This window comes from Oryzias latipes, chromosome 12 (assembly GCF_053564925.1).
Source record: "Oryzias latipes strain Hd-rR chromosome 12, Olatipes_Hd-rR_3.1".
NCBI classification, from domain to species: Eukaryota; Metazoa; Chordata; class Actinopteri; order Beloniformes; family Adrianichthyidae; genus Oryzias; species Oryzias latipes.
Genome location: NC_136248.1, coordinates 32,376,726 through 32,399,536, shown reverse-complemented (window position 1 = coordinate 32,399,536; position 22,811 = coordinate 32,376,726). Strand labels below are relative to the sequence as shown.

At 50.8% G+C, this 22,811-nt stretch overlaps 2 protein-coding genes across 6 annotated transcripts; both read left to right on the top strand.

Moving 5' to 3' along the window:
* Window positions 1-50: 50 nt before the first annotated feature.
* helq (helicase, POLQ like) lies at window positions 51-7,025 on the top strand. 3 transcript variants are annotated; one of them, XM_023960709.2, is made up of 18 exons: window positions 51-630; window positions 730-1,258; window positions 1,356-1,534; window positions 1,639-1,839; window positions 2,529-2,601; window positions 2,669-2,766; window positions 2,843-2,941; window positions 3,030-3,175; window positions 3,246-3,485; window positions 3,720-3,861; window positions 3,953-4,057; window positions 4,153-4,357; window positions 4,906-5,063; window positions 5,136-5,234; window positions 5,304-5,477; window positions 5,867-5,980; window positions 6,073-6,207; window positions 6,721-7,025. In XM_023960709.2, exons 1-18 carry the CDS (start codon window positions 475-477, stop codon window positions 6,823-6,825), a joined length of 2,958 nt encoding a protein of 985 aa, XP_023816477.1. In that variant the 5' UTR covers window positions 51-474; the 3' UTR covers window positions 6,826-7,025. The 3 variants fall into 3 exon arrangements, with proteins under 3 accessions (XP_023816477.1, XP_023816479.1, XP_023816478.1); XM_023960711.2 differs by having other exon boundaries at window positions 155-630; window positions 790-1,258; XM_023960710.2 differs by having other exon boundaries at window positions 155-630; window positions 787-1,258.
* A 1,710-nt stretch (window positions 7,026-8,735) lies between these two features.
* hpse (heparanase) lies at window positions 8,736-22,277 on the top strand. Of its 3 annotated transcripts, XM_023960889.2 has the most exons (12): window positions 8,740-9,048; window positions 16,701-16,828; window positions 16,896-17,024; window positions 17,095-17,268; window positions 17,821-17,992; window positions 18,216-18,263; window positions 18,548-18,641; window positions 18,716-18,822; window positions 19,083-19,197; window positions 20,790-20,914; window positions 21,174-21,320; window positions 22,024-22,277. In XM_023960889.2, exons 1-12 carry the CDS (start codon window positions 8,747-8,749, stop codon window positions 22,181-22,183), a joined length of 1,701 nt encoding a protein of 566 aa, XP_023816657.2. In that variant the 5' UTR covers window positions 8,740-8,746; the 3' UTR covers window positions 22,184-22,277. The 3 variants fall into 3 exon arrangements, with proteins under 3 accessions (XP_078811843.1, XP_023816659.2, XP_023816657.2); XM_023960891.2 differs by lacking the exon at window positions 17,095-17,268 and having other exon boundaries at window positions 8,739-9,048; XM_078955717.1 differs by lacking the exons at window positions 16,701-16,828; window positions 16,896-17,024; window positions 17,095-17,268 and having other exon boundaries at window positions 8,736-9,048; window positions 17,821-18,132.
* The last annotated feature ends 534 nt before the right edge of the window (window positions 22,278-22,811 follow it).

The window sequence follows — 22,811 nt, the reverse complement described above, 5'->3', positions numbered from 1 at the left end:
TCTACGCCTGAGTCACAGTCAAACTCTCAGAAGTTAATTTTTAAAGTTAAATTTAGATTAAAAAAGAAAAAAAGATCGGTTAAAGTTATGTTGCGCATTTAAAGAAAGAGATGTGTGCTGGATGAATGTTTACCGGAAGAATTTTAATGTAACTCTTCCGTGGAAACGGAAGCGGAAGTGTGGGAGGAAGTTTCTTCTTCCGGCTAAGTTGGATGTTTTGAATTTGACCCGGGTTCGAGGCGGCCTGAGATGAAAGGTCTTCTCGTGATGTTTACGTGAACCTGTGGTGTAGATGTTCAGCGGAAGATATAAAGAACCAGAGTTTGGTTCTGTTTGGTTCGGGTCAACTAAAGGGTTTAGGTAGCCACCGGCGTTAGCTAACGTCCGAGGACAGACCAACCCGGTTCAGATTGGCTTAAGTCTCCCATCGTAGTTGGAACACGTTTTGGGTTATGTAGGAACAGCCGAACCGGGATGAGTTCCGGGAGGCTCCAGGTCAAAATCAAACGGGTCTGCGAAAAAAAAGGATCCCGGGACTCCCCGAAGCCCCACCGGAGAGCAGGGGGGGGGCGTCCGCAGACATGCTCCCCCTGCAGGAGCAACGTCATGGCTGAGGACGCCGAGAGGGAGGTGCGTGGATGAAGGAGGGAACAGATGCTGGGCGGGGGGCGCGTGCAGGAACAACCTACCGGGTTGGATGAAGTTTTACAGATGTGTGACTTTCTGCAGGAGTCAGCTCCTCGGTCTCCCCAGCAGAGGAGCGCCTCACTGCCTGTGTTTGTCCAGCAGCTCTGCAGCGACAGCGAGGACCTGTTCGGGGACTGGGACAGCGTCCTGGGGGACAGCATCTTGGGGGACACCTCCCTGCTGCAGAAGCTGGACGCCACGGAACAACAGGACCACCCGGGTCAGACGCCGTTTAAGGAGGAGCTCAGACTGCAGGGTGGGGACCAGAGCGACACCCCCCCTCGCTGCTCCAACAGGCCAGAGGAGGAGCAGGGGCCGCTCCCAAAGAGGAGGAGCAGGAGGAGCGTGGCCGACCTGGTGAAGAGGACCATGCTGGGGAATGCGGCGGCTCCCGCTGCTGCTCCTCGGACGGCTGTGCTGAAGAAGGCGGTGGTTTCGGAGGAGATCAGCGTGGCCATGCAGGCCATGGAAAGCATCTCCTCCCAGACCACCGACCTCGGGCCTTTCTTCGGCCTCCCCAGCAAAGTGAAGGAGTTGATGCACAGACTGAGAGGAATCCAGAAGCTATACGGTGAGGCGCCGTCTCCTCCAGACATCTACGCTCTGCTGTGGCGGCAGGAGGAGGAACGCCGCCTTCCTGTCAGACTGAAGACTGTTGTGTGTGTCAGACTGGCAGGAGGCGTGTCTGAACCTGGACTGCGTCCAGCAGAGGAGGAACCTCATCTACTCCCTTCCAACCAGTGGAGGGAAGACTCTGGTGGCGGAGATCCTGATCCTCAGGGAGCTGCTGTGCAGGAGGAAGGACTGCCTCCTCGTCTTACCCTACATCTCCCTGGTTCAGGAGAAGGTGCTCCACCCCCCCACCCCCCCATGAGGGTCGCTCCGTCCGATGAACGCCATCAGCGGCAGCGTCTCTTCCCCCGTTCTGAAGTGGCGGCGTGTGCGTTTCAGGTGCGTGGGCTGGCGAGCTTGGGCCTGGAGCTGGACTTCCTGGTGGAGGAGTACGCCGGCAGCAGGGGGCGGTTCCCCCCAGTGAGGAGGAGGAACAGGACGTCTCTGTACGTGGCCACCATAGAGAAGGCTCACAGCCTGGTCAACTCGCTGATCGAGACCGGCAGGCTGGAGAACCTGGGGCTGTTGGTGGTCGACGAGGTAGGACACGCCCCCTCGCCATTACAGCTGTGGCGTCTGAACCGACCCAGTTTCCTTCTTTAAGGGGCGGAGTTATAATCAAATATGTGCAGGTCGTAGTAAGGTGAAGGTGAAGGAACACGGATGCAGACGGTCCTCCTGCTGAGCCTCCTCTGGGGGGGTCAAATGTCTTCAGGATGTTGAGGTTCTGAAGGAGGTTCTGGTGGTTCTGCAGTCACTAGAGTTCTGGATGAAGAGTAGGACATAGGGTTGTGCCGATGGTCGATACCATCGTCCATCGTGATGCCACGCCCCCCCCCCCCCCCCCACACACACACACGCTGCGAGTCGACACCATAAACCGCGGTTTCATGTTCAAAATTTCTTGATGAGATCAACGGTCGGATTAGAATGCAATCATCGTCAACTGACAATTTAAGGGACATCGCCCAACCCTAGTAGGAAACCTGTGGGACACTTCCTGGGATCGAGTTGGAAGTCCAGGATCCACAGGACCACCTGGTGGTTCAGGTGAAACCGGGTTTGGTGGCTGAATGTGGGACGCATGTTGAGGAGAAGTCAGCACTGCTGCTCCAGATGTTTCTGAGGAGCATCTGTGCTGGACGTTAGGCGTCTCCTGGAGGGGGGAGGGGGTGGTACCTGCTCCTCAGAGGCCTTCGGTTCCTCCACTCATTTATCCTTTGTTCCAGCTCCACATGCTGGGGGAGGGCAGCAGGGGGGCCGTGATGGAAATGACTGTGGCCAAAGTTCAGCACCTGAGCAGTGAGTGCCCCCCGTCAGCTGTTTGACCCCTCCCTGAATGAAAGCTCTGAAGCTGCCGTCTCTGCAGAAAACACTCAGGTCATCGGGATGAGCGCCACCCTGGGGAACATCCAGGACCTGCAGGCCTTTCTGCGAGCAGAACTCTACAGCAGCGACTTCAGACCCGTGAGTGACGGTTCTGTGCGGTTCTGTGCAGTCTTGAGTAGCACCGGCTGGTTTTGAAGCCCCGCCTCCTCCCCAGGTGCAGCTGAAAGAGTTTGTCAAAGTGAATGACAGCATCTACGAGGTCGACCCCACGCAGGAAAGCGGCTTCAGGTTCTCGCGGCTGCTCCCTTTCAAGGTCAGGGACCCCCACCCCAACCGGGTCAGCAGCGCCACTCTGGACCCGGCTGGTTCTACAGAAACCTGAATGAAGGTGTCTCCTGCAGTATTCCAGCTCCATGCAGAAGACCGACCCCGACCACATCATCGCCCTGGTGACCGAGGTCATCCCCGCCCACTCCTGCCTGATCTTCTGTCCCACCAAGAAGAACTGTGAGAACGTCGCCGCCATGATCTGCAAGTACCTGAAGGGGTGAGTCCGCCGGTCTTCTCCTGTTGCTCTGCTGCTCTGCAGCTCCGCCCACCTCTGCCCGCTCTCATAGAGACTTCCTGCGCCATCGCGAGGCTGAGAAGTCCCGCCTCCTCCAGGACCTGCAGGACGGCGGCGGCGGCTCCATGTGTCCGGTGCTGCGGAGGACGGTGCCGTACGGCGTGGCGTACCACCACAGCGGGTTGACCACCGAGGAGAGGAGGCTGCTGGAGGAGGCGTTCTCTCACGGCGTGCTGTGCCTCCTCGGCTGCACCTCCACGCTGGCGGCAGGCATCAACCTGCCGGCCCGCAGGTGAGCTGCCCTTACCTGAGGCATGTGGGCGGGGTGAGCATCCGTCACTCCTCATGAAACGTGAGCGAGTCACACGGAAACATTTCTGACGGCCCTCCCATGTGTGGCTGAAGCCCCGCCCACATTCAGCTGCTGTAGATCAGGGTTTATGGAGAGACGACTGCATTAAGGTTATGAATGTCCGTGTACACTCACCAAGTGGCCCCGCCCCTGTGTGATGTCACCGTCCTGCAGGGTGATCCTGCGCTCGCCGTACGTCGCCACGGAGTTCCTGAAGAGGACCCAGTACAAGCAGATGGTGGGCCGGGCCGGCCGGGCGGGGATGGACTCTGTGGGGGAGAGCGTGCTCATCCTGCAGGAGAAGGACCGCAGCGCGGTAACGGCGCCCCCCCAGTGGCACTTTTCTAACGGAACGTAAAGCTGCTGTTGCGGACCTGACAGGAACCGGTCCGGTTCTGTGGTTCTAGGCCAAGGTTCTGCTGTGTTCCCCCATGGAGAACTGCTACAGCAGGCTGCTGGAGGAGGACGCCAAAGGCCTGCTGACCCTCATCCTGTCCCTCATCGGCCTCAACGTTAGTAATCTGATTACTTTCCTCTTCTGCTGATGCAGCTGAGGTTCTGCTGCCGCTCTGGGATTGGCCGCTGTGGTTCTGATGCGTGTCTGCAGGTGGCGGCGTCGCTGCAGCAGCTGCAGGACTTCCTGCAGGGGACGCTGCTGTGCGTGCAGCAGCGGCGTCTCTGCACGGACGGCGGTCTGCAGGACGCGGTTCTGCGCTGCATCCACACGCTGTGCAGCAAAGACCTCATCACCGCCGCGGACCCCCACGCCGCCACGCTGCAGGTCACACGGCTGGGCAGAGCCGCCTACAAAGGTGGGTCCAGAATTGCTGTTCGGGTCCTCAGGAGCAGCAGGATTCTGAGGCCAGAACATCGACACCATCACAGCCTAAAACACAGAACGTGCACCATCAGCCGTTACCATGGAGACGTTTCAGAGCACGTGCACAACAGTTGCAGAACTCCTGCTGGTTCTGAAGAACATCAGTGGAGACTGATGGCAGAACCGTGTTTGAAGATCCTGTGAGCAGATGATTGGTTGCAGATGCAGAGATTTACAGAGATCTACAGAGATCTTTAATAATCTTCAGCCCACAGAGTAAAAATGCTGCTAAATTTTCAAAATAAAAGCAGAGAGACTGAGAAGGAAGTGGGTAGGGGGCGCTGCTGAGCCTTTCTTTGGATGGAACTGGATCATACAGTTGGGGGGGTCTGCAGAGGGAGGGGCATGTTCCACCCTCTTTTTCTGAAGGGGGGGTTTGGCGCAGAGCTTCTAGAGGAAATTGAAAGATGTCAGACCGGGTGGGGGGTTGGTTTCTGCTACAGGGGGCGGGGCTCTTCTGAGCGGTGTGCGTGTCCTCAGGCGGCGTGGACCTGACCTTCTGCCACCTCCTCTACAAAGACCTGAGCGCGGGCCTGGAGGGGCTGCTGCTCAGCAGCTTCCTGCACCTGCTGTACCTGGTGACGCCGTACGAGCTGGTCCCGCAGTGCTCGCCCAACTGGATGATCTACCTCAGACAGGTGTGTCGCCGCAGCGGCATTGGCGCTCTGCTTTCTGCGCCCGTCTGCTGAGCCGCTGCTCTCTGCCTTCAGTTCACCTCGCTGTCTGCGGCCGAGCAGAAGATGTCGGCCGCCATCGGCGTCCCCGAGAGCTTCGTGGCGAGAAAAGCGGCAGGACAGACGGTGAAGAAGGTGGGCTCGGCGCTTCCTTCCGCTTTCATTTGAGTGTTTGGCTTTGGGTCTGACCGAGGCGTGTTTCAGGGCGTGGACGCGGCGCAGGCGCAGCGGCTGTACCTGGCGCTGGTGCTGCTCTGTCTGCTGAAGGAGACCAGCGTGTGGGGCGTGGCCGAGCGCTTCCAGCTGAGCCGCGGCTTCGTGCAGACGCTGCTCAGCTCCGCCGCCGCCTTCTGCTCCTGCGCTCTGCACTTCGCCGAGGTAAGCCTCTGGCAGGACCGAGACTGGACCTGAACCGGTCCGGGACCGTTCAGACCGTCTGACCCGAAGCCGTCCTCCTCAGAGCTTCAAGTTTTTCCTTTTGTCTCAGAAAAGCCGGGAAAATGGGAGAATTCAGGGGGGGGGGTTCAAAGCAAACAGGCTGTGGACCGGTACCGGCCCGTGAGTCAGTTTCTGACCCGAAGATTCCGTCGGTTATCCTCTCCTCGCTCTCATGTCTTCCCTTCATCTGCGAACGTCTTAAAGCGGCGGCTCGGACCGCCAAAATAAAATCCTCCTCGCCGCTTTGACCTGGAGAAGCGAAGGCGGCAGAAGGTCTTCCTGCACGTGTGTTAGTCACCAGGGTTCTGGTCCGGTTCTGTGTGCTTCAGGAGCTGGAGGAGCTGTGGCCGTTCCGCTCCCTGCTGGCGGCGCTGACTCAGCGGCTGACGTACTGCGTGAAGGCGGAGCTGGTTCCCCTGATGGAGGTGGCAGGAGTCATGGAGGTGTGCAGGTGTTTGTGGAGGAGCTGCTCCTTCGTCTCCATCTCAGACCTTCATTCTGCCCCCCCCCCCCCCCCCCCCCCCCCCCCCCCCAGGCCAGAGCCAAGCAGCTGTACAGCGCCGGCTACAGGACGCTGACCCACCTGGCCAACGCCGACCCGGCTGTTCTCAGCAGAACCGTAGAGAACCTGTACACCAAGCAGGCCGCCATGATGGTGGCCTCCGCCAAAGTAAGAGTTCAGGGCCTTGGCCCACTTTTTCTACAATCCCTCCAAACTTCAGGTTAGCCCTTTCAGAATAAAAGCATCATCTGGGTTTAATTTCTGATCCTGATAGATGATAGAAAATCTGTTTGGAGGTTTTTTCCATCTTAAACCGCATCTTTTCACTTTTTAAACGTATAAAGCCACACCTCACTGACTCAGCAAACCATCAGCTCAGTGCCTGCTGGTCGCTGAAACGATGGACCCTGAAATCCGTACAGACCGGAAAAGTGGGCTGATCCACACATACGGGAGGGGTTGGGGTTCCTCAGGGTGGGATTCTAGGACCTCTGTCTGAGCACGCTCCCTCTGGGTCAGATCCTCCAAACCGATGATGTTTAGATCAAAGGTTAGTACCCTGCAGTCACGTTTCCATGGAGACGCCAGGCTGACGTTTAATGGAGACGTGTCAGCCTGATGTTTCCATGGAGACGCCCAACTGTCGCTCTGTCCCGAAGAATTTGATGGTTTGTTTTCCAGATGCTCCTGAGTGAGAAAGCTGCAGCTCTGCAGGAGGAAGTGGACGAGCTGTTGGCGCTGCCGGCCGACCTGCCGCTCCCCGACCCGCCGCGGTCCCAGCCGTGACCGACCCGCCGGGGTCCGGTCACGGCTCCCAGCCACACCCACAAGCTTCCTGCACCACCTTCAACACTCACCAGTGGACTTCAGATGGGGGGGGGTTTACCTGGATTCTTCCTGGGGGGTCCCCCTAAAACTACAGTAATCATTTCTGCTCTGCGGCGTGGCAGGAATGTCAAAACTTCAATAAATAATTCAGATATTTAGTTCAGCTTCTCTTAATGTGTCATTTTTCCTGAACAACTTTTCAGTTTTCCACATTTTCAAAAATAAATCATAGTGTTTAATATCTACATTTTGTAACATTTTCTTAGTTTTACTGCATATTTCCTGTTGTATAACTTTAATTTTGATGTATTCTTTGAATTTCAAAACGGTTTTAATCACTGTTGTTCAAATTCAAAATATTCAATTTCATATATTTAGCATGAAGTCGTCTCATACGGTGAACATACAATCATAAAGATGATGAATACATAGAATTCACAGACTAAACTAAACCTTAGAGCAGGGGTCGGGAACCCATGGCTCGCGAGCCATATATGGCTCTTTTGATGGTCACATGTGGCTCGCAGACAAATCTTTAATTATACTTTTTTTTTATCATTAGTCCAGTCCTTCTCGGGCGCGATGCGATGCCAGAGGCGTGCTGTAGTAGCGGTGCTTAGAGAGAGAAATCTGCGCCAGCGCTATCAGTTACTATTATCTATTATTTCACAGAGTTTGTACCACCTGGAAACCTGTGAATTGACGTGCCTAAAACTGCGCGCTCCCGTCTCTGAGAAAGAGCGCGCAGTTGCGGGGACGGGAGTGTGAGGAAGAAAGCAGGGGGGGGGGGGGGCTGAGGTGTTGTGGGGACAGGCAGCAGGTGAATCGCGCAGGGATTGTAAAAACGTAAAACCCGCTTCCCATCACTCACTGCAGTGTGTGAGTGTGTGTTTGTCTCCCCGTCTGCATGTGAGCAGTCTTTGTCACATCTACAGAACATTCAGGCCTATGATCACGTTTAAAGTCTCAACGCCTGAACGAAGCAGAAACTCACCACGTATCAACCAGACTAGACCATCAGCTAAACTACCACGAGAAATACTCATCATTTATTAGCAACAGAATAACAATGTTATTAAAAAGAATCCACAGACTTATTGTACTTTAAAAATGTTGAAATTACATCAAATGCACACATTCACTTGTATATTTAGTTTTAAACATATTGTCGCGGACAGAGTTGGATGGCTGTTGGGCCGCGTTAAAAGTTCTGGAGTTCATTGAACGCGTCAAGCAGAGATCTGATTGGCCCTCAGTTCTGTCGCTCAGCCTGTCGTTGGGGAGTTTGGACCAATGGGGTTCAGCTATGGGCCGAATAAGGGTAATGGGAGGACTGCAGCGGGAGCAGGTGAATATAAAGTTGGGAGAAGCGCTCTCGTTTCAGCGGGAGAGATTTAGGAGTTGCTGAATTAATTGAACGGCGTTTGTTGTGGTCTACAGTAACCAGAATAAAGAACCTTAAAAGAGGTTAAGTCTCCGTGCCTCAGTGTGGGAAAGGGACGCTACATTATTGTATGGCTCTTTCGAAATTACATTTAAAAATATGTGGCGTTTATGGCTCTCTTGGCCAAAAAGGTTCCCGAGCCCTGCCTTAGAACCTTCTTTCTAGATTTTCAAAATATTTTCTTAAACTTTATTTTTCAAATATTCATATTTTCTGTTTTTAGTTATTCCTTATACATTACATTATTGCTTAAGCTTTTTCGTTTTTATATCGTATTTAATATTTATGTTATTGATATAAATAATCCATATACACACACATAAATACATTACATGTAAATCTATAATAATTTTAGATGTATTTATTGTGTTTTATTTTGAAAATCTTGACATTTCTTCAGATTTAATGAACTATCTGAAGTCGGTTCCCTTTAGGATGTGTCTCATGGTTGTGGTTCTGATTCGGTCCCGGTTCCTGACAGTTCCGGTTCGGTGTGTGGGGGTGGGGGGGCAGGAAGTGTCAGGCTCCGTCATGAAGTCGCTCCTGCTGCTCCTCTCCGTCCTCTCCCTCCGGACCCACGGGGCCCGCTCCTCCTATGGCAGCTCTCCGGACCGGGTTCCGGTTCTGGACCTGCATCTGGACCTGTCCTCCTTGCTCCACCGGCTGGACCCGCGCTTCCTGTCCGTCACCATCGACGCGAGCCTGGCGGCGGAGGAGCGCTCCATGCTGCTGCTCAGGTAAACCCGCAGAGCCGGGGTCGGTTCAGAGTATGGTTCCGAGCCCAGATATGATGTTGATGTTGTGAAAGAGAAGGAAAGAGGAAATGTGAACATCTGTCCTAAACTCTGCCGCGTGAGCAGGAAGGCGCGCGCGCGCGGCAGGAAGAGTCCTGAACACCTTCCTGGAGTCAGCTGATCTGAAAAGGTTTCTGTTTGGGTTTAAACAGTTCGGATGGTTCTGGTTGAAGGAACATCAGTCAAATTTAAACTCCTGCGATTGAAGTTTTTTTAAAGAAACTTTATTAGATTTCCATAATTTACAAAATATTCAACCTTTTAAGTCCAGCTCGAAACTTTAATGTTGATCAGTAAACAAACGTCAGACTGGAAGCTGATGACGTCAGCATGTGTTCTCGGAAGAGCCAGAATTATGAAAATCCTGTTTCTAACATGGAGGACAAAGAAGGTTCAGATAAAAACTGCTTTTCTGAGTATTTCTTTATTCAAATCTTTAAATAAGAGACAGATGAAAAATACTGACACATTTGTTTGTGTCAAACATGGAATAAAAAAGAACAGTGTTCAAATGGAAACATCTGCTGATAACTGCAGACAAACACGTCTGAAATGGAGACGGAAGGTGAAGATCGTTTCAGCCAATCACCTGTGACAGCAACATTATCTATCAATATGATCAATATCAGCGACTTATCATTATTACAACGTGGTACCAGCAGGTGGTGGGTTTAGGTGCAGCAGGTGGTGCGTTTAGGTACAGTAGGTGGTGTGTTCGGGTGCAGCAGGTGGTGCGTTTAGGTGCAGTAGGTGGTGCGTTTAGGTGCAGCAGGTGGTGTTGTAACAAACACTACTTAATTTTAACTAATGTCTGCTATCAAAAGTTCTTTTTGTTTCTTCAAACCCTGTTTAAACAGAATCACATTATCATTCAAAACCAAAAATACACCTGTAAGATTTTCCAAACATAAATTTAATTTTCTTTTCTACCAAGTTTCTTTTTTCTCTGTCTTTTTTTCCACAGGTGCGCGCTCATACAAGAGTCAATGAAATGTCCACGCGAACGCGCATCGCGGCCTCTGTCAGTCCAATAAGTCCAACCAAAAGACCCCCCCCCCCCCCCAAAATAAACTGGTATACCAGTAAAAAATAAAAAAATGTTCTTTTCCTGGGTACCCAAGAAGGAAAAATGTGTCGATCTCACCAGATGGTCTCTTTGATCAGTTTATCTGGAAATGCGCACGGCACTTCCCTCGGCCTTTCGAATAAATCTCCGGTTTCTGCTCCCCCGTCACTCATCTGGACTCCACAGAATGTTGGTGGGGTAAATCCAGCAGGCAAGGAACAGCGAATAACTCGGAAGTCTTTTGTCACGGGAGAAGAGCACGGCGGCAGCTGTCAGCGCGTCTTTCACCTTCCTTCTTCCCTCCCTTGCGCACCTGTTCCGACCCCATTTAATAACCTTGGGGCAGGACCGCTGTGCGTCAGGTGAACCGTCCATAACATAAATAAACCCATGAACATAACACAAAGACCACATCCAGAAATGACAGTGGATAACATGTTTTTTTCACAGAAAAGCACGTTAGTCCCCTCATACACCAGCACAGGTAGAACTAATGTTTCTCTTTTTTTTTTTCTTCTTCCTCTATAGTCATAATGTGACACCGTCACAGTCCCCCCCCCTAAACTTAGTGAGGCTGAACCCAAATATAAGGCTTCAGGTTGACTACATTAACCGTGTCCACTTTTCTATCATGGTCCTTCCACTGAATCTGGTAATTTAGTGGTCCTAATCTTCTCATTATTACAGCTGGCCCTGACCATTTAGGCGCTAGTTTGGCTGAGAAGTGTTCAGATGCTTTGGAGAGTGGATGAGTCCGTACCCAGACCAAGTCTCCCGGCTGGAACTGCGCACTTCTCCTCCGGGTATTGTAGTACTTGGCTTGCCTGGTCTGACATTGCTCCACTCTCTTTTTAACTTGTTCTATCAGTCTTTGTTGTCTTTCCATGAGTGTATACCGTGGTTGATGCGGTGATGGTGTTGCTGTAATTAGCCGCTCCAAAGGACCTTTCAAGGCTCTTCCCAGGAAGAGCTCTGCTGGAGACTTTCCCGTGGTTTCATGGTATGCAGCATTTATTGCAAAGCGAAACTCTCTGATCCATTGATCCCAGTTTTGATGTTGGGTTCCTACATAGGATGCGATCATGGTTTTGATGGTGCGGTTGGATCGCTCTGTGAGGTTTGATTGTGGGTGGAAACTTGTGGTGAATGTCTGGGTCACCCCCCAGGTCTTGCAGAGGTGAGCCATTTCATATCCTGTGAATTGGGCTCCTCGGTCAGAGACAATTACTCGAGGAACACCAAATCGCGTGAAGATCTCATCCCTGAAGACTGCAGTGATGCGATGGGCTTTGCTATCTTTTAGGGGAAACATCTCCACCCATTTAGAAAAATAGTCTATAATGACCAGCAGAAACAGGTTTCCTTTTTTACTTCTAGGAAATGGGCCCATCAGGTCAACACCAAGTTTCTCCCAGGGATCTTCCACCCGAGTTGTCTGGAGAAGACCAGCTGGTTTTTTATTTTCAGGTTTGTAGGCCTGACATGTTTGACAACTTTTCACATGGTTCCATACATCCTTGCGGACGGTCGGCCACCAGGCCACTTCCAGGATTCTCAACAGAGTCTTTAGGCGACCTAGGTGTCCACTCAGAGGATAGTTGTGGAAATAACCCAGAAACACCTGGACAAGATCTTTTGGGACCACCAACTGGTATTTGTTGCCACCATCCCTAACTGGTGACCGCCGGTACAGGATACCATGTAAGATGCAAAAACCTATCCTGTCTGGTCTACCATCAGTCTCCGTCTCTTTGATAAGACAACTCAACTCTGGGTCTTTTTCCTGAGCGTCTTTGATTTCATCAAGAGATGATGGTAAGTCAGCAGAACAACTGGAGGTAAGGACAGCTGCATGTGCAGGTGGAGAGGGTGTACCTGGTACCGCCCTAGACAGTGCATCAGGCACGATGTTGTGCAGTCCTTTTCTATACTGGACCTTAAAGTCAAACTGTTGAAGTCGCAGAATCCACCGGGTAAGTCTGGATGAAGTTTTGGGACAATTAAACGCCCATGACAAAGCAGCGTGGTCAGTAAAAACAGTGAACTGCACTCCTTCGAGGTAGTGTCTCCATCTTTCAACAGCCCAAACCACTGACAGACATTCCTTTTCAGAGGTAGAGTAATGACACTCAGCTCCTTTTAGGCCTCGGGAGGCATATGCAATCACTCGTTCACCCTTGCTGGAGGGTTGAACTAACACTGCTCCCAGTCCGACTTCACTCGCATCTGTGTGGACTTCAAAAGGTAGAGCATAGTCAGGCTGCACAAGAACTGGAGCATTGATCAGAGCTGTTTTTAATTGTTGGAAGGACTGTTGGCACTCTTCAGTCCAGTCCCACTTCACGTCTTTTCTCTTAAGTCTGTTCAGGGGAGCTGCCAAGTCTGCAAAGTGTTGAATAAACTTATGGTACCATCCAACCAGACCCAGGAACCGTTGCAGAGACTTGACATTGGTGGGTGTTGGATATGCAGTCACTGCATCTGTCTTCTCGGGATCGACGTGCACCCCTTCACCCGACACCACATGTCCCAGGAATTTGAGTTCCTTTTGAAAGAAGATGCACTTCTTTAGGTTGAGGGTGAGGTGAGCCTGATGAAGCTTCTCAAAGACAGTGTTGAGGTCTCTTAAATGCTGCTCTGGTGTTGGGGAGAATACAATGACATCATCAATGTAGACACAGCAGATCTTGCCTCTTAGGTTCCCCAACACCTTCTCCATCAAGCGCTGGAATGTTGCACCTGCGTTTTTGAGTCCAAAAGGCATTACCTTGAATTGATAAAGCCCGTCTGGTGTGATGACGGCAGTTTTGGGCTTACTATCTTCAGCCATGGACACTTGCCAATATCCTGATTTCAAGTCAAGGGTGCTAAAGATGGCGGCTCCATGAAGGGATTCAAGCAGCTCGTGTACCAAAGGCATGGGATATGCATCTTGATGTGTTTTTTCATTGAGCCGTCGATAGTCCACACAGAACCTCATAGATCCATCCGGTTTCCCCACAAGCACCACAGGGGCGCCCCAGGAGGACTGTGATGGCTCTATGATCCCCTCTTTCAGCATTTGGTCCACATGGTCTGCTATGATCTTCCGTTTGTGAGGGGAGACCCGATAGGCCTTACAACGAATGGGAAGGTCATCAGTGGTGAAGATGTGATGTTTTTCCACTGTGGCTTTTCCTAGTCGGCTTGAACACAGTTCTGTCCAGGATCTGAGCAGGCTATTGACCTCAGAACAGGAGTGTTGTTTTAAGTCTGACGTTAAAGAGGGAACCAGAGTGTGTGTTATTGGAAGAGCCACATACAGGTTGGTTTTGGGACCAACACCATCAGAAGGGTGTTTTTCTTCAGACAACAAAAACGGATGGAAAGTGCTGCTTTTAGACCCACGAGTTCCATATGTGTGGTTGCTAAGGTCAATGATGGTAGAGGTCTTACGGAGGAAATCAAGACCTAATATAAGCAAGAAAGCAAGGTTGTCATCTGCCATGATGTAAGTGTCTAAGGGGTAGGTGACATCATGCCAGCAATACATCAGACAAATTTTACCCAGGGCATAGTGTGTTTTGCCATCAGCTAAAGCAAAGCTTTGATCATTGCATGGGTTCAGGGTTTCATCACTCCGAGCTATCTCCAACCACAGCCTGTGACTCATAAGGGTGAATGTACAACCAGTGTCGAACACAGCCCTGCATTGTTTTCCCCTAATAGTCACTGGGACGTGTAGCAAAGATAACCTAGGTATCTGACCCTGTTTAACCATGGTTACTACATCTGCTGTCTTCTTATACGAACTTTTGTCGAGAGTTTTTTTATAAGGTTTTTCTCTAGCTTTCTGCTGATCAACTTTCCCCCAGTAGTCTTTTGATGAACTACAGTCCCTTTCCACTAGTGTGCCTATCCTCACCATCTGGTCTACGGTGGTTACAGTCCCTCTTAAACATCCAGCAATTCGCGGATTACAATTATTTAAAATCTTTCTCACCAGCTCTGTTTCACTGATGTCTGGTTTCCATTTTAAACATAGAGCCCGGTAATCATAGGCAAAGTCCCTAAGACATTGCCCTGGTAACTGCACCATGTCTCGTAGTTTTTCCTCCACTTCTGCCAGGTAGTCAGGCGGAAGAAAGGCAATTTGAAATGCCTCTCTAAACTCATGCCAGTTGTGTACTTGAGCTTTAGCCACACTCCACCAACTATGTGCGGGCCCTTTAAGAACACCAGACAATGTGCCTATAAGCTCAGCATCAGTTAGTGGCCTTACAGCCAAGAAGGTTTCACATAGCTCAATGAAGTTTAATATTTCTGCGACTTCTCTGGACCCACTGAAAGATGGGAAATCCATACGGATTGCTGGTTTCGCATACATCATTGGAGCATTTGCCACCTGGCTAGCAGTGGTATTCAGTGACATGTTTACTGGTAGTGGTAATGGAGAGCTTTTGCTTGGCAAAGCTAGTGTTGGAGACAACATGTGCATTGACTGAGGACCTGAGGTAGAAGAAAGGTGTACTTCACCTAGCGCAGATGGACCAGAACCGGAAGGAAAACTGGGTGTCTGAGACACTGAATCAAAAACAGTTTGGGTTTGTGAAGTTCTCATTCGTAATGGCTCCGCCGCAGGAGGAAAGGAGTTTTGGTGACGGAGCCGCGCTCCATCAGTGAAGAGAGACGTGGAGATAGTAGCTGGACTGGCGCGCTTCAGTCTTTGGATTTCAGCCTTCCACTTCTCATCTCGTCGATGTAAACACTCAACCAATTGCTGCTCAAACTTTTGCATCATTGACGCCATGCGTTGTTCAAGGACTTCTAAAGAGTTGTCTACATGACCTCGGACACTAATCTCCCTGTTAAGAGCACTTTCCACAGAGTCTCTAAAATCATTTTCTAATGATGTTACTCTTTGCCCCAGAACATCTAAGATATTATATAGAGAAATTAAAGGAGGTGCATCCATATAAGAAGTATTATTATCTACAAGTGTGACATTTTCTTCCTGATCATCATCTGACAGGTAAAGAGAACTGATGAGTGAGGCGACTTCCTCCACAGGGTTCCTCCTGGTGACCCAAGCATCTCCTCCTCGCTGCTCATGTTCACTGATGTTATGGTCAAATGAGTCACCCTGCGTCGTTTGACCATCTTCTTCGACATCCACGCCACTTGTGGGGTGATCACATAGCATGGAATGATCTGGATTTGTACCCACATTGTCAGGCCTATCATCAGCCATATTGCTCTGGAGACAATTACAGTATATTTATATTTGACAGAAATGAGAACATAAAATTGTACAGGTCTTTTCCTTTTTTGGCTTTTTTTTTTTTTTTTTTTTGTGTAACAATTTAAATGCAAGATTTAGCAGACAAATTCAGTCCCCATACTGGCCACCACTGTGGTAAACACTACTTAATTTTAACTAATGTCTGCTATCAAAAGTTCTTTTTGTTTCTTCAAACCCTGTTTAAACAGAATCACATTATCATTCAAAACCAAAAATACACCTGTAAGATTTTCCAAACATAAATTTAATTTTCTTTTCTACCAAGTTTCTTTTTTCTCTCTCTTTTTTTCCACAGGTGCGCGCTCATACAAGAGTCAATGAAATGTCCACGCGAACGCGCATCGCGGCCTCTGTCAGTCCAATAAGTCCAACCAAAAGACCCCCCCCCCCCCCCCAAAATAAACTGGTATACCAGTAAAAAATAAAAAAATGTTCTTTTCCTGGGTACCCAAGAAGGAAAAATGTGTCGATCTCACCAGATGGTCTCTTTGATCAGTTTATCTGGAAATGCGCACGGCACTTCCCTCGGCCTTTCGAATAAATCTCGGGTGCAGCAGGTGGTGCGTTTAGGAGCAGTATGTGGTGCGTTTAGGTGCAGCAGGTGGTGTGTTCGGGTGCAGCAGGTGGTGCATTTAGGAGCAGCAGGTGGTACGTTTAGGTGCAGTAGGTGGTGTGTTCGAATGCAGCAGGTGGTGCGTTTAGGTGCAGTAGGTGGTGTGTTCGGGTGCAGCAGGTGGTGCATTTAGGAGCAGCAGGTGGTACGTTTAGGTGCAGTAGGTGGTGTGTTCGAATGCAGCAGGTGGTGCGTTTAGGTGCAGTAGGTGGTGTGTTCGGGTGCAGCAGGTGGTGCGTTTAGGAGCAGTATGTTGTGCGTTTAGGTGCAGTAGGTGGTGTGTTCGGGTGCAGCAGGTGGTGCGTTTAGGAGCAGTATGTGGTGCGTTTAGGTGCAGTAGGTGGTGTGTTCGAATGCAGCAGGTGGTGCGTTTAGGTGCAGTAGATGGTGCGTTTAGGTGCAGCAGGTGGTGTATTCGGGTGCAGCAGGTGGTACGTTTAGGTGCAGTAGGTGGTGTGTTCGGGTGCAGCAGGTGGTGCGTTTAGGTGCAGTAGGTGGTGCGTTTAGGTGCAGCAGGTGGTGTATTCGGGTGCAGCAGGTGGTGCGTTTAGGTGCAGCAGGTGGTGCGTTTAGGTGCAGCAGGTGGTGCGTTTAGGGGCCTGCGCTGCAGTCAGACTTGTGGTTTTTCTCTCCAGGACTCAGAAGATCAGGACTTTGGCCAAAGCTCTGAGTCCGGCTTTCCTGAGGTTTGGGGGGACGCGGCAGGACTTCATGGTTTTTGACCCTAAAGGCGGCCAGCAGCTGACTGCGGCGCCGTCTGCAGGTACACAGTCCTGTTCTGCAGAGCTGCAGCCCCAGAACCAGCAGCTTACGTCATGTCTTGTCTGCAGAGGAGGCCTGTGGCGCCGTGCAGCTTCCCGCTTTGCTGGAAGGAGACCTGAAACAGAACTGGACCCAGCAGCTGCTGCTCCTGCAGAAAGAGGAGCACCAGGGGAGGTACCGCCGGACCCAGTTCACAGGTGGGTCCTGCTGGTCCGGCAGTCGTCCCCACAGAGCTCCCCCCTGACCGCGGTTCTGTTTCCGAGCCAGAACTCACCGTGGACCAACTGCAGTCCTTCAGCAGCTGCTGCGGCCTGGACCTGGTCTTTGGCCTCAACGCTCTGCTCCGGACGGCCCAGAACCGCTGGAACAGCAGCAACGCCGCTTCGCTGCTGCGCTACTGCGAGTCGCGCCGCTACCGCATGTCCTGGGAGCTGGGGAACGGTACGCAGCGCCGGTCTGCGGGCCGGTCCTCCTCTAGACCTCAATCCACAGATCTGACTGAACACAGAAAGAAAACTAGTTTAAAAGCATCAAGAAATGTTTCTGAATATTAAAGTTAAAACAGAAAATCCATAAAAACAAGAAATAAAAGACAATAAACATTTAGGACAAAAAGCCATAAAAAGCCATTAAATAACGATAAAAGTTCACATTTACTTTGAATTATTTCAGTAGTTAATTTTATTGTAATGTTTCTGAGAACTGATGAACCAAAACTTAAACATTGAAGGTTTTTCTTTGGTCACTGAAGACGTTTTTATTCAACATTTAAAGACATAATTCTGTTTCTTGTTTGTTTGTTGTTGAATAAACAAACAAACAAACATTCAAACCGGCTCTGATGGGGAACCTCCGCCGTCATGTGACCATCGGAGGGTCAGCTGGGTATGACCTCAGGCCTGAAGAGGTTAAATGTCCACCGCGTCGACTCTCATGCCGCCGTTCTGCGGGGCAGGAAGTGATGTCACCGCCGTCTCGCCGCTGTGTCCTCAGAGCCAAACAGCTTCGAGAAGAAGGCGGGGATCCGGGTGGACGGCGGTCAGCTGGGCCGGGACTTCACCCGGCTCAGGAAGATGATGTCCGAGTCCAGCCTGTACCGGGACGCCGGACTGTTTGGGCCGGACGTGGGTCAGCCGCGGGACCACCGGGCCGACATCCTGGGGGGGTGAGAACGTCTACTACAGGAATGCAGCGGTGGAACCTGACAAAGTCGGTCTTAAAGGTTTTGTTTGCTGCGTTCACGGACTTTTGGGAAAATGGGACTGTTGTTGTAGAAAGACGTCAGTGGCTTTGTCCCCCTGAAAGGTGGGGGCTGCTGTGACGCTGCAGAGCATGGGGGGGGGGTTATCATAATAGGTTCTGACTCCATTTTCCTGTCGTGTTCGCAGCTTCCTGCAGAGCGGAGGGGGGGCCATCGACGCCTGCACCTGGCATCAGTGAGTCTGCCCCCCCCGTCCAGAATAACCCTTCAGGTGATAAAGACCTGAGTCCCGGCTTGGTCGGCCGAACATCGTTAGCATTTAGCTAGTCTGTCTGTTCATTTACAGCATTAGTGGCCTGAGAAATCCTCAGGAGTCGATCATAAAAATCCATTTCTGGTTTTTATTCTGTTTGATCCGTTTAAAATGTTTCAAAGCTGAAACTGTTAGCAGACAAATCCTGACTGAGACCAGCAGAGGCCCCAGAACGTAACCCTGAGGACCTCCGTCTGCTCTCCTAGTTACTACGTGGACGGCAGAGCGGCTTCTCTGGAGGATTTTCTGGACCCCACGGTTCTGGACTCGTTGGCCGTGAAGACGGGTGAAGTTCTGGAGGTGGTTCCGCGCCGACAGTTCTTTTCTAGTTGGGGGGAGCGCCGTGTTTCAGAGTTTTTGCTCCTCCTCCACAGACGGTGAAAAGGGCGTCTCCAGGGACGCCGGTGTGGCTCGGAGAGACCAGCTCGGCGTTCGGGGGCGGAGCCGCAGGGCTGTCGGACTCCTTCGTTGCAGGATTCATGTGAGTGGAGGCGGAGGCGAACGGGTTCAAAGGTCAGCTGGGATGCTCTAAACAGACGTTTGTCAGACAGCATTTACTCTGAGTGGTTGATTGAGTTTACTGATTACCCAGAATTCCCGGTCTCATGACCAGCGTCAAACCATTTCTGCATCAGAACAGAGCTGCACTGTTGCTAGAGTGAAAACTCTGAACCGCTTCAGGATGCAGATCTGACTGAACTGGATCTGGACCTTCTCGCTCTGGTCTGCATCTCTCTGCAGGTGGCTGGACAAACTGGGCCTGGCTGCCAGAATGGGCCTGGACGTGGTGATGAGGCAGGTTCTGGTCGGGGCCGGAAGTTACCACCTGCTGGACGATGACCTCAATCCACTTCCTGTGAGACTTCCTGTTTGGGGTGGAGGGGTGTGTTTGTAGAGGCTGCAGCTCAGCTGAAGGTCATGCAGCTTCAGTCACCACTTCACCTCGGAGTCAGACTCTGATTTAAGCTGAGCTCTAACTCTGGGTCAAAGGGGGAGGAGTCTCTAATCCTCCTGGACAACCTGCTGCAGCGAACGCAGGAAGACTGCGGATCAGAACCACTTCACCCAAAACTCCAGAGTTCAACCCGGAAGTTGGCTCGTAATTTCAAATTAAGAGGAAAACTAGGAACAAAAGTAGTTGATGGATGGATGGATGGATGATGGATGGATGGATGATGGATGGATGGATGGATGATTGATGGATGGATGATGGATGGATGGATGGATGGATGATTGATGGATGGATGGATGGATGGATGGATGATGGATGGATGGATGGATGATTGATGGATGGATGATTGATGGATGGATGGATGGATGGATGATTGATGGATGGATGATTGATGGATGGATGATGGATGGATGGATGGATGGATGATGGATGGATGGATGATTGATTGATGGATGGATGATTGATGGATGGATGGATGGATGGATGGATGATTGATGGATGGATGATTGATGGATGGATGGATGGATGATTGATGGATGGATGATGGATGGATGGATGGATGGATGGATGATTGATGGATGGATGATGGATGGATGGATGGATGGATGGATGGATGGATGGATGGATGGATGATTGATGGATGGATGATTGATGGATGGATGGATGGATGATTGATGGATGGATGGATGGATGATTGATGGATGGATGGATGGATGGATGGATGATTGATGGATGGATGGATGGATGGATGGATGGATGGATGGATGGATGGATGATGGATGGATGGATGGATGGATGATGGATGGATGGATGGATGGATGGATGGATGGATGATGGATGGATGATTGATGGATGGATGGATGATTGATGGATGGATGGATGATTGATGGATGGATGGATGATTGATGGATGGATGATGGATGGATGGATGGATGGATGATTGATTGATGGATGGATGGATGATTGATGGATGGATGGATGGATGATTGATGGATGGATGATTGATGGATGGATGGATGGATGATTGATGGATGGATGGATGATTGATGGATGGATGGATGGATGGATGGATGATTGATGGATGGATGGATGGATGGATGGGTGGATGGATGATGGATGGATGGATGGATGGATGATTGATGGATGGATGGATGGATGATTGATGGATGGATGGATGATTGATGGATGGATGGATGGATGATGGATGGATGGATGATTGATGGATGGATGGATGGATGATTGATGGATAATTGATGGATGGATGGATAATTGACGGATTGATGGATGGATGATGGATGGATGGATGGATGATTGATGGATCGATGGATGATTGATGGATGGATGATTGATGGATAATTGATGGATGGATGGATGGATGGATGGATGATGGATGGATGGATGTTTGATGGATGCGGGACAGACCAACTTGTTCGGGGCGTGTCTTGCAGCGCCGTCCTCTGCTGCCCCCTTGTGGACAGACGTGTGTTTTCTTTCAGGATTACTGGCTGTCGGTTCTTCACAAGAGGCTGGTTGGACCAGAGGTTCTGAACGTTGACGCGGTCTCTGGTGCTGGAGGTGGTCGGCGGGTCCGGTCGTACCTGCACTGCGCCAACAGGAGGAGGTAACAGCTGACGCAGAGGAAGACTCTGAGCTTCACAGGAAGCTGTCAGGATGAGACGAAGACGCTTTCCGTTTTTTCCTAAACGTTGGTTTGGTTTAAACGTCTGAGTTTGTCCATGAAGAGTGTTTCTGATGTAACCGACGAGGAGGCGGAGCTTAAACCAGAGCGTCTCCGGGTCCGAGCCCATGGCGCCGCTCGTGAAGCACTGTCTGAAAGTTGGGGAGGGGCTCTCAGCTTCCTGCTGTTTGTGTGTCTGCAGCTACAGAGACGGCGCCGTGGTTCTGATGTCCATGAACCTGAGCCCGAGGCCCGTCAGGATGCAGGTTCCGGTTCCGGTGTCGAACAGCACGGTGGAGACGTTCGTCCTTCAGTCCGATCGTCCCGGGATGGACGGCCTCCGATCCAGGTGCCTCTGCTGCAGCCGTTTTTGTTTGACAGTGAACTGTGCACGTGAACTGTGCACGTGGGAGGGTGCGTTCTGAGCGGCGGCATCATTTGTTGGATCCTGGAGGCCAGAATAGGCTGCAGCTCAGAAAGCCTTTCAGCTTTTCTGCTCAGAGCGCTGACGCCTGCGTTTTCACGCAGACACAAATGCACCTCTGCAGCTGCAGCTGCTAAAGCGTCTGCAGACCTGAAAGGCCGTTTCACGGACGGCTTGGCTCATTGTTCAGAGTATTCGTGTCCAGAATGCAGCTGACTGTGAGTCTGTGTCCATCATGAAGCTTCACAGCTGTTTTATTATCAAACATACCTCAACAGGATTCCTTATTAGTTTTTTTCTTACTACTTCATGGGTGCAGTTGTTGTTTTTGTTCCATATCATTTATAAACCAGTCAAACAGACGTTTGGAAGTTCAGATCGGGGTTGCAGTTCTGCAGTCCACCACCAGATGGCAGCAGCTCCCGTCCGTATCTCTGAAGGGAGCAGCGACATCTGCTGGTCGGGTTTCAGACTGCAGTGCAGCTGTGTGTGATTGAGCAGTTTGGGTCCATGTTCTTGCAGAAACCTGAGCAAGGTTTCCATCATCTTCATCAAGACAGAGCCGCAGAACCCAAATGACCAGCTTCTGGTTCTGTGTGCCCCCCCGTAACTCCTGTGTTTCCTGAAGGTCTGTGAAGCTGAACGGAGTTCTGCTGGAGATGGTGGACGATGAAACTCTTCCTCTGCTCGCCGGGGTTCCTCTGCCTCCATCAGACCACCTGCAGCTTCCCGCCTTCTCCCTGGCCTTCTTTGTGTTCACGGACGCCGGGGCGGCGGCCTGCCGCTGACCCGTAAGACCTCAGGTGGGACTCTGATGTCCTGAAAACGTCACGGAAGTGTTTGATGTGTTAACGGAAATAAAGAATGGAAAACGTTTGAAAAGTTCATCTGGACTGTTTTTAGGCAGAAGACGTTTCCTCTCAAATAAATCCAGGTGACTTTTTCAAAAAGGTTGTCTGCTGTGGAACCGTCCCGGATGGACGAATCTTCAGAAATGTCAAAGGAAAAAAAAGGTTTTCAGCCAAACAGGCGACTTTTTACCAAGTCTAAATTATGAAGCTGCTGCACTTTTATTGTGAAAATCCTCCATCTTACTGCTGCAGATCAGGTGAGTCTTTGTAGTGTTTGGTTGGTCCCAAGCCCCCCTATTTGTAAAAGGCATTGAAGAAAATGATCTAAAAGGTCATGAGGGAAGAGAGGAGGATGGTTGTTTCATCGTCTCCTTCTGAAAAACGTCTGCAGAGGAACCCGCTTCCCTTTGGAGCCGGAAAGGTGTGCACAGGTAACTTCCTGGTCACAGGTAACTTCCTGTGACAAGCTGCTGATAATGATTTGGACACGGAACTGAACCAGAGGAATCTTCTGGGATTTGTGGTCAGAACAACCAGACGTCTGAAGATTAAGGAGGAGCTGCTC